The sequence below is a fragment of the Eretmochelys imbricata genome, chromosome 7 (genome assembly GCF_965152235.1).
Source record: "Eretmochelys imbricata isolate rEreImb1 chromosome 7, rEreImb1.hap1, whole genome shotgun sequence".
In the NCBI taxonomy this organism is placed as follows: Eukaryota; Metazoa; Chordata; order Testudines; family Cheloniidae; genus Eretmochelys; species Eretmochelys imbricata.
Window position 1 is genome coordinate 120594888 of NC_135578.1, and position 18060 is coordinate 120612947.

Consider the following 18060-nt stretch of genomic DNA (forward strand, 5'->3'; position numbering starts at 1 on the left):
GGGGACAACCTCCCTCCGCCAGAAACTTTGGTGGGGGGTTGATGCAGAAGATGCATCAAGACGGCAGTGGGTATGGAGGTCCTGGTGAGGAAAGGACGAGTCTCAGCCAGGGAGTGAGTTCAGTCTCCATAAACCCCGCTGTGCTTTATGGACCACTAACGGTCTATGGAAAGCTGCTCAGTCACATGGTGCTGGCTTGTCCACCTTGTTTCCAGCTGAAACAGAACCAAAGTGATAGAAAACTAAACGAAAAGCAAAACGGGACAGTGCGGGTAGCTTTACAAACCGAGACAAGGCAATTTCCATGTGTAAGCAACTGCTATGGCTGCCTGCGGGATCTTACTCCATGGCACAGGGGAGGGGAGGTGGCTGCATGGAACAATCTCTCTTTTAAGATGTGGACCACATGCAGAAAAACGTTGGGACCCCATGCCATAACTTATTCAGTCTTTGGCTTCTCTTCTGACACTGCCGATAAAGATCCCAGTTAGTGCCAGTTATGATAATGTTTGTGTGATGGAATACAACCAGCCAACTAATAACCAGCCTGAATCCCAACTCTCCCTTCCCACTGAGCATCCATCAGATGATAACAATCCTTAGCCACTAATGGCTCAGTATGCTATTATCACTGTCATCCAGTGGCTCACACTGCCTCTTTTACCCATATATTACCCAAGTGCCTGCTTATTTGTTTTTTAAATTACCCTCAAGGACATTTTGATCTCTATGCAAAGTTTACTTCTCCAGGGAAGCTCAGAAACAATTTGTTGCATGGAAGCGATTCATTCTGAGATATGGCAAAGTTAAAAAAAAACAAAAAAAACATACCACAACTTGGCTTCCCAATGAGTTTCTATAGAGACTTACTGCACCTTATGCTCCTCCAGACATGAGTCATAATTTCCAAAACCTTCTGAGGTCAATCAGTTTTACTTCCTAAAATTAATTACAATGTAAAAAGCAGCCCAATATATTCAGTCCGGTTCACTTCAGTCTTTCAGGGATCTCGATAAACCGTTGCCTGATCCAAGACACTTACAAGCAAAATCTGGGAGCAGTAAATCACTGTTGTAATACGCTGGTCATGTCCACTTTACAAGAACATGAAACCTGAAACAATGAAGTTCCAGATTGTTTTGGTTGCACCATGGGCTGCTTCTTCCTCTTTTAATGTTCTCTCACAATTGAAGCACAGTGTCCTTTCTCTGTTATGAATCTTTCCTGGGTTGGGATGAGGGTAGAAAGGGGAACATACAACATTAGGTTCCATATATGGTATGCAAAGCCTGTGTTTCATTTGTACTTGGTTACTCAGTCTCCTAGAGATCAGCAACATTCTAGTCCTCTGTTTTGTGAATGCTTCCCTTACACATGGTAGAGTCACAGAATTTAAGGTCACAAAGGACTATTGTGATAGTCTAGTTTAGCCGCCTGCACAACATAATCCAGAGAATTTCATCCAGAAATTCATGCATCGAGACCAGTAATTTGTGGTTGAACTAGAGCAAATTTTTGAGGACGAATCCACCACATCCCCTGATAATCTGCTCCAATGGCTAATTACCCTCAATGTAATTACCCTTATTTCCAGTCTGAATTTGTCTAGCCTCAGTTTCCAGCCACTGGGTTATCTGATGACTTTGTCTGCTACTTTAGAGACCCTGTACTGTCAGATATCACTTCCCCATGTAGGTACTTATACATTGTGATCCAGTGGCCTTCTACACCTTTGCTTTGAACTCTGAGCTCCTTATATCTTTCACGGCACATCCCTGCAGCCTCTCACCCAACTGCGATGGTGCTTGGGGTTTTATTTATTTTCTGCTTGCTTGAAAGATTAATTAATCTTAATTTTCTGTTTTATTACTTCTCCTAGGATGAAATTAGTTCTAGTGAATTATACTGGATTGATAAAGACTGAAGACCACACCCCTGTTTATTGCACCAGCCCCTGCAATGTCCTATCTCAGGCCTTGATCTTATAATGAGCTCTGTGCAGGTGCAAAGGTTTACCCATGTGGAATTGTTTCTATGATACTACAGTACTTCTCGATCCTTAGCCCAGGAAATAACTCTGGTATCTCTGAAACTGGTGGGGCAGCTACTGTTGGTAAATGTTGACTCTGTAATGGCAGCTACTATAGGCCACCAGACAGTCATCAGATGGCAATGACTTTCATTTTTTATCATCCTTGGACATAGCCAAATGGCTGAGCTAGAGGTGGAAAAGTCAGTATCCAATAATCAGTCTCCTGAGCCATCCAGTCCTCTAATTCACCTTTCTTAATTCTTCTAATTGTGCAGTGGCATTGCCAGTGGCCAGGAATAATTTTATCTGTCTTGCAGAAAAAGCAGAAAGGCTGGAGAGAACACAACACCTTGACTTTAAATTCCTGGCTTTTGGAGCTAATGGCACAGCTCTTTGTTCCTTTAATTCAGAGTGGTGGCTTTACTTATTTTAATAAGGGCTTGAGTGATACCCCTAGGAAGAGATTTAAATCTGCTTTATAATTGCTGCGCTAGAATAAGCAACCATAATGGTGCCTTTTGCACTGTTTGTATCTTCATTTCTTGTTGTTGTAATAGAGCTTTTACATGTTTCCCATTCACTGCCAGAGAAGATGGATATAAATGACATTTCTTATGCTTCAGATTCACTATGGCATCATAGAACCTAGAGCAGTGGTTCTCAAACTTTTGTACTGGTGACCCCTTTCACGTAGCAAGCCTCTGAGTGCGACCCCCCCTTATAAATTAAAAACAGTTTAAAATATATTGAATGCTATTATAAATGCTGGAGGCAAAGCGTGGTTTGGGGTGGAAGCTGACAGCTCGCAACCTCCCCTCCTCCCCCCCGTAATAACCTCACAACCCCCAGAGGGGTCCCGACCCCCAGTTTGAGAACCCTTGAGCTAGAGATAGGAATACTCTATTAGGTCATCTAATTCATCCCAAGGCCTGGAAATGATCGATCCGCATGACCGATCCTGTGACTAGAGTATCATGAAGCGGCTAGTATTGGTGAGAGTCTGACAACTGCTCTGTATAAACAGCCCAACTGTGTTAAAAAGCCTGACATTTTATAACAATCCAACCTAAGGCTGCAAAGTTACATTTATGGTTTAGACATGTGTCTTATAACGTAGGTAGTGCAAATGTCCTAACATTGTACTGGATGATGTTAGTTACTGTCTAGCCAGCATTACAATAGATGTACCAGCAGAGGGATCCTTATCCTTCCTTTGGGGACATTAGATTAACGCCAACAACTCCCCTCACTTACACTCCACTTTACAAAAATTCTAGCTTGTCCTCTTACAACCGAATTCAGGAGACAGTTCCCGTGTGTGCTCATGATACAGCTGGCAGAACGGGTGATCTGGTATCAAAGCAAACTGTGGCATGGTGGCAGCCTGATGGTTCTATTCTTTCCTGTGCGTACCAGGCCAGATGGGACCTTCCTTCTCAAGTATAGTATCATTTAATCCTCTTTATTCCCCACCCAGGTCTCTTTGGCTTGATCTACCATTATCAGAATGATGTGCTAGATGGAAAAAAAAACCCAGCCAGGGTCTCTGAACAGCACAGGAATGGTAACCAAATTGGATCCCAGTGGCTATTAGAAGATGAATAGTGGTTAAAGCAATAAATGATAGTGTCACATTTGTTATGCTTGAGTATTTTAATTGCAGCAGGATGTTAGTAATAAAAACTTATGCCTAGGGTTCATAAGTCTTAAACAGATCACTTTCTTCTCCTATTACATTGCTAATAAGTCACTATAATCAAACCATATCATGCAAGAAAGCCTTGCAGACAGGTGGGCAGCTTCACCCCAAATCATCGTGCAAGGGGGTTATGCCCATTTCCTAAGAGGAGAGTTTAGCCACTAGCTTTTCCAAAAAGAATTTGTTTTTTTTGTTTAATGGAGAAATTATTTTTGTAGTGGGCCTTTAAAAAACCTAGGGCCATATTTTCAAATTAAGTAATTATCATAGAATCATTGAATCTTAGGGTTGGAAGAGACCTCAGGAGGTCATCTAGTCCAACCCCCTGCTCCCAGCAGGACCAACACCAACTAAATCATCTAAATTACACCGACAAATCCCATTAATTAGCTATTTGCATGTGCAGTCCGGTCATTGTGTGCCCAAAGTAGGCATCTAATTGCAAGCCTAACTTTTTTTAAAAAATCTGTTCCTAAAAGTGAAGTAATGCACTGCAGAAAGATTAGCTTTCTTACTGTGAAATCGGTCATGCTTATACTGGGACTAAGATACTACAGCGAGGAGCACATTCTAAATGCATGATTCACTTGAGATGTAGATATGAGCTTGCAAGATCACCAGTATCTAGCCAACCTATCATGCATTATGATAATCATATTTTCCCTTAAAATGCACCTTGGAAGAGTGAAGAGAGATGTAACTTCCCATAGGGACTTATAGGCACATTGCAGGTCTGCAGTCTGCCAGGGTTCCTAAATTCATACCTGAGCAGGAGGGCTGACACGACATTGGGAAGTGGAGTGGAAGAGCACAGACAGTAAAAAGAAGTAGGAGACGGTCGGGCTGTCTGTCTCTGAGGCTTGGTCTACGCTACAGAGTTAGGTTGACATAAGGCAGTTTACGTCGACCTAATTATGTCAGTGTACACACTACAGCCTTGCTCCCTCCCATGTAAGTGCCCCCACTACACCGACATGACATTACTCCACCTCCACGAGAGGTGTAGGGCTTGTGTCGGTGTAGTTCGCGCGAGGCAGTGTCCGTGTAGACTCTGCAGCTACCTACATCGGCTGTTGGCTGTCTTCTCATTTCACAGCTCCGTGCTGGAGCGGGGAGTATCATGAACTAGCCATGGTAGTGAACGAGTAGCCAGGCTACCCAGGCTGCAAGTAGCGCACAGAGGGAGCAGCATCTTTCAACCATTCAGCTTCAAACAGGGATTTGAAAAATTCTTTGGTTGACATCATGTACCAGAAATTTGGAAGAAATTCAGCCAAATGACTTTTCAAAGCCAAGTTCCTGCACAGCCTTAAACTGCTGCTTCTCCCTCCATAGCAAAAGTGACAATCATTAGAGGATTTTAATTAACACCTATTTGTAAATCCTTTACGGAGTATATAAATTATCAGCGTATTGCCATTGTTTTTGCCTAATATGGTGAAACTTCTAACGTCCGGGTCCAGCACTACAGGACAGCCTCCCTTTAGCTAAGGCTGAGGCTCAAGTGCTTTCCTAGGTTATCTCTACACGTTAAATGATGCAGCTGTGACACTGTTGCACTTCAGCGTAGACAATCCCCACAGTGATGGGGGGGGTTAATCCACCTCCCTGAGAAGTGGTAGAATTATTCTGCCAACACAGCATTGTCTGCCCAGGGGGTTAGGCTGGCATAGCTCTGTCTCTTGGGGGGGTATGGATTTTTCACCCCTCTGAGAGATGTAGCTATGCTGATGTACGTTTTCATTGCAGATTAGCCCCAACGAAATATCTTGCATGTACTGTTAGCAAATGACCCCCTTGTTATTTACATATTGGATATAAACTAAAAAGAAACTGCTCTCTGAGGGCCAGATCTTGCTCGCACAGACCTCACTGCAAGTTTTGACACTGCCATCAGCAGGACCAGGACTTGGTCCAGTTTCAAGGCTAAGATAAAGAAGGCAGCTTGCACAAGCAACAGCGCTTGTGCCGGCACACAGCAGATACCTGCACACACAAATGTAAGTGTGTACAAGCAAAGGTGAGCGCACAAGCATTTTTTGCATGTAGACTTCCATTTTCATGCTTTCAAAATATTTCCTTCAGTGTTTGTTCTACACTTTCCACCTAGAAACATTCCAGTTAAAGGGACACTGTTGAGATAAAAAGAAAAGGAGGACTTGTGGCACCTTAGAGACTAACGAATTTAATTTGAGCATAAGCTTCCGTGAGCTGCAGCTCACTTCATCGGATGCACGAAAGCTTGTGCTCAAATAAATTTGTTAGTCTCTAAGGTGCCATAAGTACTCTTTTTCTTTTTGGGAATACAGACTAACACGGCTGCTACTCTGAAACCTGTTGAGATAAAGATAATCTATTTTAAAAGATTTACCTACCTGCATCACTTACGCTTGCCTAATTAAAACAGAATGGGTCGTAAACATCTCATTGTTTGTTGGATTTCTGCCTTACACTCAGATGGGAGCATGAAACAGTACATTTCACTGTGGCTTCTTTGCATAATCTAACACGAGGGATTCAGGAGGACTTTCTCAGGTGACTGTTTAGTCTTGTGGTTAATGCATAGGAAGAGGCTCTGCCATAGATTTTCTGCAGGAGCTAGGGCAAACCATGACACCCCCTTTTCTCTATATGCAAAAGGATTACACTTCCCTATTTCACCAGGAGATTATGAGGATGAATTTGTTTGTATTTGCAAAGAGCTTGGAGACCTTTATGTGAAAGGTGCTATAAAAATGCAAAGTACAGTATTCTAACTCAGTATTCTTGGGTGTAGGTTCACAATACTACAGAGGTCTTTGGTTGTTTGTTTTTTTTTTGGAGGGGGGGGCGGTGTTGGTGTAATACTTTTTGTGTATGTGGCCTAAAGTAAACTGATTGCCTTCTAATATGTTAATTCAATTCCCCTCCCCACAAATCAGACCTCCTCAATATTTTTCATGTGAAATTTTAAAATATAGACAAACATACCCAATACTCGAATTTGCATAACTGCTCCATGTAAACCAAAGAACATCCAGAGGGGCTGGGAACAGTCCACGCAGACCTGCATGCCAGCGCTGGTACCATTATGGCTCAAATGCAGTTCGCCTTCCGAATTCACCATAAACCCCAAGATGTCTCCACTCTGGAGGGGCACCAAGATTCTACAGACTGCCCAGAATTCCTTCCTGTCAACCAGTGATTCTGGGTTATAAGGAAGGTCACTGGGCCTCAGAGTGCTAGGGTCACAAGAGGTCACTCCGTATGACAATGTGCCGGAACGGGAGGCATTTGATTTGTTAATTTTGACAAAAATGGTTTCATTGATTCTAAGTGGTCTGCTGGTGAAAACCAAAGTCCTCTCTTCCCGGGCATGTTCCAGCCGGGCCACAGTTTGGTCATCCAGGATTTTGATATGGGCTCCCCTGAGCTGGTGGAAGCGGAGGTCACTTTCGAGCTGGGATGGGAAGAGATGGGAATGCTGAGAATTGAGGGAGTTCTGAGGGATGGGACACATGGTGGCCAGCACATGGAAGTTCTCTTCCTGGAGGTTGAGGTCGCAGAGGCTCACGGAGAGCCGGGTATCCTCTGTCTCCCTGCGCAGCGAGGGCCGGCGAATTGCAGTGAAAGATCTCGGACGCAGGCAGTCGGGAGGAATAATTTCACTGTCTGTGAAACCAAACGAGAGAGAGAGAAGGATCACTCAAGAAATAATAAAAATATCCAGGATTTTAGGACTCACTGGTGGTTTGATTGAAAAGTAGAGGGCTTCTGCCTTCAATAAATTTTCCTTAAAAATTAAAAAAAGAACAGAAGAGCATAAGATAAAATAGTTGTGCAAGTGTATGCTAGTTCTGTGCTTTCCCCCTAGCACCGGGCACCATAATCACGGCATAACCCAATGCCGACAGGCTCAAACAATAGAAAAACCTGACCGAGAGGAACTCCTTGGGGAGGGGAAGCAGAGATACATCATGAATTTATTGATCGATAGCGATAAAGGTTCTGAGCTTTTATGCCTTGTCGATGTCTATAGTCACCTCTCACCAGGGCCTTGAAATGAGTAACTAAGTAGATATTTGGATTTTAAATCAAAATGCTAGTCTTGTAAATTTCAGTCCTATTTGTTATTCGTTACCTCTTGAAATTTAATTAATATTTCTAGCGATAATTAATCGCCAGCCTACCCGTGTTTGCAGAAAGACAGCACAGAAGCGGATAATATCACAGCTCAGGAATTTTCTATAAATACAGCACAATCGCTCATTATCTCCAGAACAAATAATTAAAAATCAAACTGGCAGATAAATAACAAAGACAGAAGACACATACGCATTCAAATGCAACAGAGAAAAAATAATTACACATTATCCTTTCTGTTACATCTCACTTGATGCTTCAAAAGCTGATCATCAATTTAGTTCCTCTGCTACACAATGTAACCAGCTGGTTTTAATACCTAAATTACTTCCGTTTGGTACAATCTGAGCCATGTTGCTACCTGTCAATGGTAAAGAGCAAAAATGGAGGAAAAATGTTGAACCAACATAGTTTACAAACCTAAGCCCTGATCCTGCCACCCATGCTTAACTTTATGAACTATGAGTAACTCCTTTGATTTCAGGAACTATTCAGTGTGTGTAAAGTTAAGCATGTGTCTAAATCTGTGCAGGACTGAGGCCTTATTATACCAGTTGTGGGCCATACCTAGGAACCTTTCTCCACTTCAGTGGAAGCTTTGCCTGAGTAGGGACTGAAAAGCAGATTGCGGCTATAAGCCAAGGTCCAAATTATGTGGGCTCAGGAAACTCCATTTAGCAAGAAAAGCCGCTGAAGGATTTTTTGTTGACTCAGCCAGAATTCCTCCATGGGCTCTGCAGGAGCACACACAGGGAGCAGCTCCACCACCATTTGAAGGGGTGCAGCATGAACCCCTCTATTGCCCGTGCATAGCCATGGCCCTCTCATCACAACCCCTTCGAGAAGGCTATCATCACAAGCAGAATTAGCTTGGAATAGCGCCTGTGCTCTTCAGTCCAACAGGAATGGCTCACTGTGCAGGGGAGCAGGTGGGAGTCAAAGAAAGACTCCATGTACCCATCCTCCAACGCTGCACACTCACACCTGGCTTCTGTCCCCAAGCAAGGGCCTCAAGATTTGGCCCCAAAATAGCCCAGCATTGACATGCAAGGATGAAACAGAGCAACTGCAAAGCAGAATGTAACAACCCCAGATTCTAATTTAGGACAAGAAGCAAACCTGGTACTAGGTGAAGTCAGAGGAAGAACGTAAGTTAGGAGACATTTGATTAGTCAGCATCTCAGAGCTAAAACTCTCTTAAGAACATAAGAATAGCCATATTGGTCAGATCAAAGGTCCATCTAGCCCAGTATCCTGTCTTCTGACAGTGGACAGTGCCAGGTTCCCCAGATGGAATGAACAGAAGAAGGTAATCGTCAAGTGATCCATCCTGTCACCCATTCCCAGCTTCTGGCAAACAGAGGCTAGGGGCACCATCCCTGCCCATCGTGGCTAATAGCCATTGATGGACCTATCCTCCATGAATTTATCTAGTTCTTTTTTGAACCCTGTTATAGTCTTGGCCTTCACAACATCCTCTGGCAAAGAGTTCCACAGATTGACTCTGTTTGCTAAACTTCTCCCTCAGATTATTTATTTTACAACAGCACATGGTCAGAGCCTTGAGTCCTCTGGAAGACGGCACCCCTATTAGGATGGCACTCCCTAGCACCTCTCCAGAATACTGGTTCAGTACTGACTCACCAAGGAGAAATGCCATCTCTATTGAATCACTGAGAGCACATCTTGCAACAAAGGGGTTCTCACTAGTGGTCTCTTATACCATTTCAACCCCGCTTATTTTGGGAGATCTGACAAGATCACCTCCACAGGTCGCTGGGGTGCAGTGTAACCTCTTTGGTTTGCTTAAGCTGAATTGCTCTAGTCTCCTCTTTAAATAATCTGCTATTTCCAGAGAATGTTGGAATATTCAAAATTAAAAACAGACTGTTTGTATCACGTGATTGATTCTCCTCGTCTTAGGAACAACTCTGAGCCCTAGCAGTTAATGCAGAAAAAGGAGCAGAACAGGAACTGGTGTTACCCTGGATAATTTAGATCGCAATTGCACTAATGCTTTCTATTATATTGGCTAGTGTTTATGTCATCACTGCCCCTGCTGGATAGAATCAGACTTCTGTCCCTCTTCCAGGCTGGAAACCCACAAAGGAAGAAAAAATGAATACTGGCAGCTGACGCAGATTCTTCTGTGTAGGTGAACTGGTAGAGACCTTTGTGCACAGAAACAGAAGGTCCTTTAAATTTCATTCCCCTTAACCACACATGGGCAGCCTAGCTGACAACTGTCATGTGTGGGTAGCTTGCAGTCAAGGTTTCAAAAAGCTTATTTTCCACAAGGATGCTTCACATTTCCCTTCAGCTGCTGGACAAAAAAACTGAATGGAGGTTTAGGGAAAAAGACTGTTTTGTGGCTGAGATACTGGACAAAGCGAGCAGACCTACATTCTATTCTGAACTGTTACTAACTTAACTTGGTTTTGGACAAGCAATTCAACCTCGCAGTGGCTCGGTTTCCCCATATAATATGGCCCATCCATACAATGGCAATAACATTTCTCAACCCCACAGGGTGGCTTGTGAGGCTTAATTCATGAAAGTTGTACAAAAGGTTTATAGGAGAGCAAAGTATTATTAATGCATAAAAGGGATTTGTGAACATCTAAAAGGGTGGCTCTTTTAGGGTTGCCAGCCTGATCCTACTGATCTGATTTTTGATAAATCGAAAATGATGCAGCTGAATTCTAAAATCCCATTATAAGGAAATTAAAATATTGAGATTCATCCTGCATGAATGTAAGTAGTGTATTGACATGAAGCACGGAACACCGCTTATGAAGAATATGTGGAGTTATGAACAAATAATTCCATCTGGTCATTATGGTGAAATCTCAAACAAAAGAGAGGACATTGGGTGGTCAGTCGTCAGCAGAATCCCACGCTGGCATTGTTTTCTTGCTTCAGTGCAGCTCTATTTCTCACTTTGGCAGTATAGAACAAGCTGCTAATAAGACACTGGTCCATGATCCAGCCTTGTTTCTCTGCTACAGCCAATCTCCAGCGTGAATGTTAAGAACATTTAAGACAGACTGTTTATTAGTTTCAAATGTATTGTGTGTGTGTCTATGCACGTGTAGTGTGTGTGTGTGAGAATAAAATTGCACAATTAGTCCACACAGTGAAATTCTGGAATGTGAGGTAGGGACACTGCTAGTTTTCACCTCAGTATATTGCCCCAATCAGCATGAAATTTCTCATTTCTGACCATGTCTTACTCTCACCCCAAATATCAGAGGGCTAGCCATGTTAGTCTGTATCCACAAAAACAATGAGGAGTCCAGTGGCACCTTAAAGACCAACAGAGTTATTTGGGCATAAGCTTTCATGGGTAAAGAACCCACTTCTTCAGATTCCCAAGGGATCCCAAAGAGTTTAGCCAACTGTGCAACATTATTTAGGAATCCTTGGGTTTTACCATGTTATTGATGTCACTGGAAGTTTTGCCTGAGCAAGGATTGAGGTGACAAAATGAGCAAGGAATTCAGGGTTTGACCCCCTACACTGAATTATGATTATGGAGACAAGTGATTTCTCAGTTATGCATCTAACAGATAGCAACAACAGTGATATAGTAGGAAGTGACCACAGTGTTCTACATGGAAAGGATTTTCCACTATGCACTTTTTTTTTGTGGGAGAGAATCTGGGGCACTCTAGGTATGGTTGTTTTTTAAATTTCTGGGCCATACAAATCCCTTTTTCTCTTTTCTAGAGAATAAGGGTAAATTATCTGACTGATAAGGGAGCGGGGGATATGGGCGAGAAGAAGTTTTTAGATTGCTTTCACTTCTCTGCTGCAAGTTTTTCCCCTTTAGGGGTTTCAGAGACTACAGCCTCACACAAAACACCAACTATTTAGCATGTCATACCCTCCCTAGGCAGTGGGCTTCAAAGGATTCCTGCTTCCAGTTCAGATGGTTTGGAAGAAAAATCCCCAGGGTTCTGGGTAGCCCCTAGCTTAATTTAATAAAGCTTCAAACCAAGGAGTTGGCTGGGGGAAGTGGAGGGGTTATCAGAATCCTCATTCCAGGCTCTGCACCGCCTACATCTCTGCTTTGCTTTCTGTCTGCACCTCCTCCTCCTCCTCCTCCGTGCTCTGCCAGCTATTCATTTTTTCATGCTGTCTGCTGCGACCTGAAAGAGGCTCCCTGATCAAACAAGACCCCCCATGACACTCCTCCATCAAGTCCCCCCTAAGATTGCTCTTCTTTGAGCCAGCCTTTCACCACTACTCATCCCTTCATCTACCACCAAACACCCCTCTTCAAAGGGATGGTACCTCAGCTACCTCTGCATGCTGACTGCTGGCAAATGTTGACTTCTTAAGGACACCTCCTGTATATGCATATACAGATGCGTGCACATACAACCATGGAGAGAATTATGATCTACAGCACTAATAACCCTACAGCTACAAGACCCAAAAGGCACATATTACTGTCAGCATTTATAACATAGTGACTTTGTTATATCCATTCACCCTCCCCATTGTTGATACTTTGTCTATTGCCTACCAAAGAGCTTGATCCTCCAAGGTGAGGGGCACCTGCAACTCCCACTGACTTCCTGCAGCACCCAGGATCCAACCCACAACTCACAGCATCAAGTGCTTCACCTGCAAGCTTTTGGGCACAGGGACTTTCTCCTTCTGTCTTGTCTGCAAAGCACTGTGCACACATATGGTGCTAGAAATAATACATGATCCCAGTAAATGACCTGCCAATGTATATTACATGATGTGTATATACTGCAAGAATGATCTAAAGAGGGTCTAATACGAACAAAGGAAATTCAAGTATTAGGACTGGAAAAAAAGGGTCTCTAAGACATTGGGAATCAGACTCATGCATGGCCTCTGATAGAAGAATACATTGCATCATAAAATGAAACTGCTTAATAGGAAACAGGAGTGTAGAGATTGCAAGGGAACAAGGAGAAATGTAATTGTATCTGGACACGACTCATCTTTTTCTGTTAATTAAGTAAAAGGGATCAGCTCTGAACTCACTTGAATCAGTGTAATCCACTGAAGGAAACAGAAGTAAAAAGGGGAGAGGGGGGTGTCAAAAATTCCCTCTAGCATTTCTCTTCATTCTTTCTGCTTTCCCTCCTTCCACCAACTCCATTTCTTCTCCTCTTCCTCCCCTCTCCCCCGTGTTCATTTGATAATTTTGTCTTACTAATATTTTCACTGAACGTTATATCTCCTTGTGGAGTTTTTGCAACTAAAACCCTGAGAACTGCAGCACCCCCAAATTGCTCACTGATGTCAACGAGAATTGCAGGTCCTAAGTCTAACGTCTATTGACTGAAATGTCATAGGCCCTTTCAAAATCAGCCTCCACAAACGGGGTTTTACCATTCTACTTGTGCCATTATGTGGGGACTCCACTCTCAGTCAAGAAAACGGACCAGGGCTCCTTCTGAAACTCTCAGGGAGAAGCCCTCCGGGAAGATGGGCATGATTCCAACACTTATGATGGGTCACTCCCTCCTCCAAGGTCTTTAACAGGAGTTGTGCGGCTAAGAGGCCGTTTGGCACTGCTTTGAAAATTTAGGGGAAGTGTCTGAAATATAAAGCAGATGAGGCTGTAAAGCAACATGGCCGTTAGAGATGAGCTGAAGTGATCTGGCAAAAAGCAACCCATCTTTTGGATGAGAAGTAAAACTGTGTAACAGGGCACTTGCAGTCAATCAAGATCCAACATCCCACATAAGAGTAGGATGGTAAGCCCAGCTTTCTCACTAAAAATCCCAACTCATACCTCTGCCTTTGCCAAACTCTCCTTGCAGTTGTTCAGTGGTATTCTTCGCTTCCCGTCCTAAATTAGTTGTGCAGTGCACAGTATTAGACAGTTTCCCCTTTTCAGCCCAGCAGTGGCTGCATTTCAGTGGCAGGTGGAATGATTGCTGTGCACAGTATAGAATTCACTTTGTAAAGTACTTTGAGGGGACTGAGGATGGAAGATGCTGTATATATGCAAATTCATTATATCTAGAGCTCAGTAAAATTTTTCAGATGAAATTTTTATTTTGTCAAAAGATGCATATTTGGGTTGACCAAAACATTTTGCAGATTCGTGTTCAATTTGTCAAATTGTTTCAGCTAAAAAAATAAAATAAAATAAAATAAAAAATTTTCCTTTTAATGTTTTCTAAATGAAGTGTTTTGATTTTATTTTCAATTATTTTTGTTTTGAATTTTACTTTGTTTTTAAAGGTAAATACCTTCAAAAAAATAAATGTTTTTGTTTGACCCGAAAGAAAAATTTTTCTGTTTTTTTCATTTGCCCATTGTATCCCCAAAGTCAGGATCTAGGTTCAGATTTTCCCAGAGTTATAGGACATTTGGTTCAGGCCCATCTCTAGTTTTGTGATATGTTTCTTAGAACTTGGGAAAGCCAAGAAAATGGAAAAACAAACTCATCCTTATTGAAAATAAACCAAAGTAGAAAATTCAAGAGGCAAACAAAAGAGAAATGAAAGGAAGGGGAGACAGAGACATTGCTTGTAGTAGTTAAGAGACAAAGTCAATCTCATAAAGAATGGTAGGAGTGCTTTTACTTTTTGGCAATGTACCAAATAGACACATTTTCTAAAAAAATAAACTTATTTGCTGTCAGAAAACTTGTATTCTCCATGTGAGGTCTGAGGAGCAGACAACTGCCTTTCTGCGCTATCACCATGACCCTGTGGAAACCTAGAGTCACAGAATGTACATGATCAGACTGTGACACTTTGCCTAGTTTTGTTTTATTTTTTCTGTTACCTTTAAATCTTGAAGTTATAAGACCTGGGGGCACTCCACTGTGTTTACTTCTCATAAACACTCAGGCGCCGGAATGCATCTTCTCAGTTCATACAAAGAAGCCACTTTGGGAGCCTTATTGTAGATGTGGGAGGCAATTGGATAAAATCCCACACAGGAATGACTCATACTTAAAACTTTCTCTGCCATACACAGAGAAACTCAACTCATCTCAATACATTTCCCCCTAAGAACAGGCCGAAAAGTCAAACTATCTGACTAATTTCTGACCCACCATCCCTTCCTACTGCACCACACAAAAGAGACAAGAAACCCAAAGTCTTTAGTTAAATAAAGATCTAGTTATTGTCATATTGTTTATGACTTTTAAAATAAAGTCTTAATATGCCATTTTAAATAAAGCATGCCCTTTCTATCTTCCCTACAGGAATACACAACATATTACAGTCAGTGGAGAAATTCCTTCCCGATGTAGCTCCATCAGCTTTAAATGTAAGATCATTTTCCTTGTCTTCAAGAGCAGATACAATTTAGCTCCTGCCTAAATAGTATCAGAGCTTGGGAGCCCACTCACATCGTAAAATACAATCCCTGCCCCAAAGAGCCTACCACCTAAATAGAAAGGACTGATAGAGCTGGAAGAAAGGAAGCATGACCATTATGGACTCGGACATGCCAACTCTCATGAACTGATCGCGAGAGTCGCAATTTCTAAGCCTCACTCAGAAATCGTGTCAGCCACCCTGGGCGCAGCCGGGGCTCCCGCTGTCAGCAACCCTGGGGTGGCAGGGCCATGTTCCACCTGAGGACAGACAGCGGGCTGGGCTCCCACAGTCAGCACCAGGCGCTGGCCGGGCTCTCACTGTCAGCCTGGGAAGTGGGAGAGGGGACCCCCTGCAGCCCCACCCAGGCCTGGGAAGGATAAAGAACCCTAAGGAGCAGAGGTGAGGCTGGGGGGCGTAGCGGGGTTGAAGTGAGGGGGATGGGGGCTGATGGAGTGGGAGGCTGTACTGATGGTGAGTTCTAAGCAGATGGGATAAGCACTGAGAGGGTGAACAGAGGGCGGTGGGGGTCGACGGGGTGGGCAATGAACTGATAGGGTGGTGATGATCGGGGCTGGGGGACTGAATGGAGGGGGCTGAATTGAGGGGGTTTGGGTGGGGCTTGAACTGAAGGGGGCACAGACACCGGCTTCCTCCAGGCCCCAGGGGTGCTCAACCCCCCGTTCTGCCCCAGGCCCTGCCCCACCTGACCCTTTTCCCCAAACCCCCACTCCTGCCCCGCCTCTTCCTGCCCAGTTCCGCCCCCTCCCCCCTCCTCCCCGTGCCTTCTGCACACGCGGAACAGCTGATCACGGTGGGCAGGAGGCACAGGAAGGGAGGGGAAGGAGCTGATCGGTGGGGCTGCCAGCGGATGGGAGACGCTGGGGGTGAGGGGGGAGCTGGCCGCTGGAGGTGCTAAGCCTCCACTGATATTTTTCAATGGTTGCTTAGAATAAAAATACTGCAAACTAACATCACTAACACAGCACATGCCTGACGTCACCAATCAGCACCACTCCCCTACCCCTGTCTACATGTTGCCTCTTTAGAATGCAAGCTTTTCAAGGTGGGAGCCCTTTCTCATTTTGATCTGCATGCCAGCTCGCACACTTGTGGCGATATATAAATGAATCGCAGGAATAATTAACGATGACATCAGCCCGATGAGTCACACAGCAGGTTAAGACTGTCACAAACAGAATATTCTGTGGGTTCTGATTTGCATTTGATCTTTGGGAGAGATATGGTTTCCGGGCACCCATTGTCACCTTGCAGTGTGTCATGTTCTGCCCTTTAGGGGGCTCCAAAGGCCAAAAGCCTGAGCAATTCTTCATTCATGCACTTCATACTCGTAAATCGTGGTGATACCAAGTTGACATCATTGTGTATGTAACCCCTTGCGGTTTAGAGAGCATGGCCCCTTTAAATCTTTTTCCTAGTGGGGAGGGGGAGCAGTGAGAGAAAGGAGGGAAACTTGGGGGTGTGGTTCTGGAGCCCGGGGAGAGAAGGGCTGTAGCAGGGAGGCCCTGGACAAAGTGAAGGAGAGAGAACCTGAGTGAAGCCTGGGAAGGACAGGGCGGCCGATCAGGGAAACCCCAGGACAGGAGGCAGCAGGAGCACTGTGCCTCGGGGGAATCACCCAAGAAGGACAGGCCGGAGCTGGACCCAGTATCACTGCTGCCCAGAGCTGCATAGGGCTGTCAGTACTGGGGCTTGTGCCTCTGCATTGGGAATAAGGAGGGAGGCTGTAGCTAGTTAAGTGGGGAGGTGGTCTCTCTCTGGCTTTGCAGAGAGCGGCAGAATAGGGTTTGTTGGGGAAAGTTCACTGGCGCCGAAGACAACCAGGAGCACCCAAGACTCAGCACTGGACTGGAACTTTGCTCAGGACTCGTGAACTCTGTGTGCAGACACATTGCTCAGTCTCTGCTCTTTCAGACTGTTCTACCACTGGGCCTGTGGGGCCTTGGTTTGGATGCAACCCTGTTCTACTGCTCCCCCAACATTTCCCCTTGTTGTTTTCTCCTCTCATCCCTCTGTAAATAAATATCTCCCTTTGTTATATCCATCCACTTTTTCTGTGGGGGGTTTGGAACGGGTGCCCCTGGGGTGGAAGGAATTTTTCCTGCTGCATTCCTGCGCGCGCCTTCTCTTGGCTAGAGCTGCCTGCAGAGCAGACTCCATCTTGGCCACGAGGACACTAAAGGTACATGTACTTAGTGGAGGGTAAACACATTTGCAAAGTGCTTTTATGGGGTTCATGCACAAGTTACTAGTTACATTTGGATTTTATATCCTATTCATTCAATCTGGAAGCCAAAGTAACTCACGGGAGGCTGTTTCATGCTATGAGGAGCTGTTACAGACACACCATTGGCTGGCCCTGAATTAGCAGACAAGACATAGGATCTGGAAGCTTCAAACATACAGTAGAACCTCAGAGTTACAAACACCTCGGAAACGCTATGGTTGTTCTTTCAAAAGTTTACAACTGAACACTGACTTTATACAGCTTTGAAACTTTACTATGCAGAAGAAAAATGCCGTTTTTAACCACCTTAATTTAAATGAAACAAGCACAGAAGCAGTTTCCTTACCATAGCACATCTTTTTTTCTTTTATTAAACTTTCCCTTTATTTCTTTAGTAGTTTATGTTTAACGCAGTACTGTACTGTATTTGCCTCTTTTTTTTTTTTTTTTTTTGGTCTCTGCTGCTGCCTGATTGCGTACTTCCGGTTCCAGATGAGGCCTGTGGTCAGGGGTGAAAGTAAGATAGATTACTTACCGGTACGGGAGCCCCCAGAAGGGGCATGCTTCAGGTCAGCCTCCCCCAGCCAGCCCTTCCACGCTGCCTGGCCCACGCCGCCTGGGGCTCCGGTGG

At 44.1% G+C, this 18060-nt stretch overlaps 1 protein-coding gene across 1 annotated transcript in view; it reads right to left on the minus strand.

Moving 5' to 3' along the window:
• NEURL1 (neuralized E3 ubiquitin protein ligase 1) overlaps positions 1 to 18060 on the minus strand; it is a 274358-nt gene that overhangs the window by 17330 nt on the left and 238968 nt on the right. The window contains exon 4 of the mRNA XM_077822690.1: positions 6702 to 7382. Coding sequence (XP_077678816.1) covers positions 6702 to 7382 — 681 coding nt within the window. The remainder of the gene's footprint in view (positions 1 to 6701; positions 7383 to 18060) is intronic.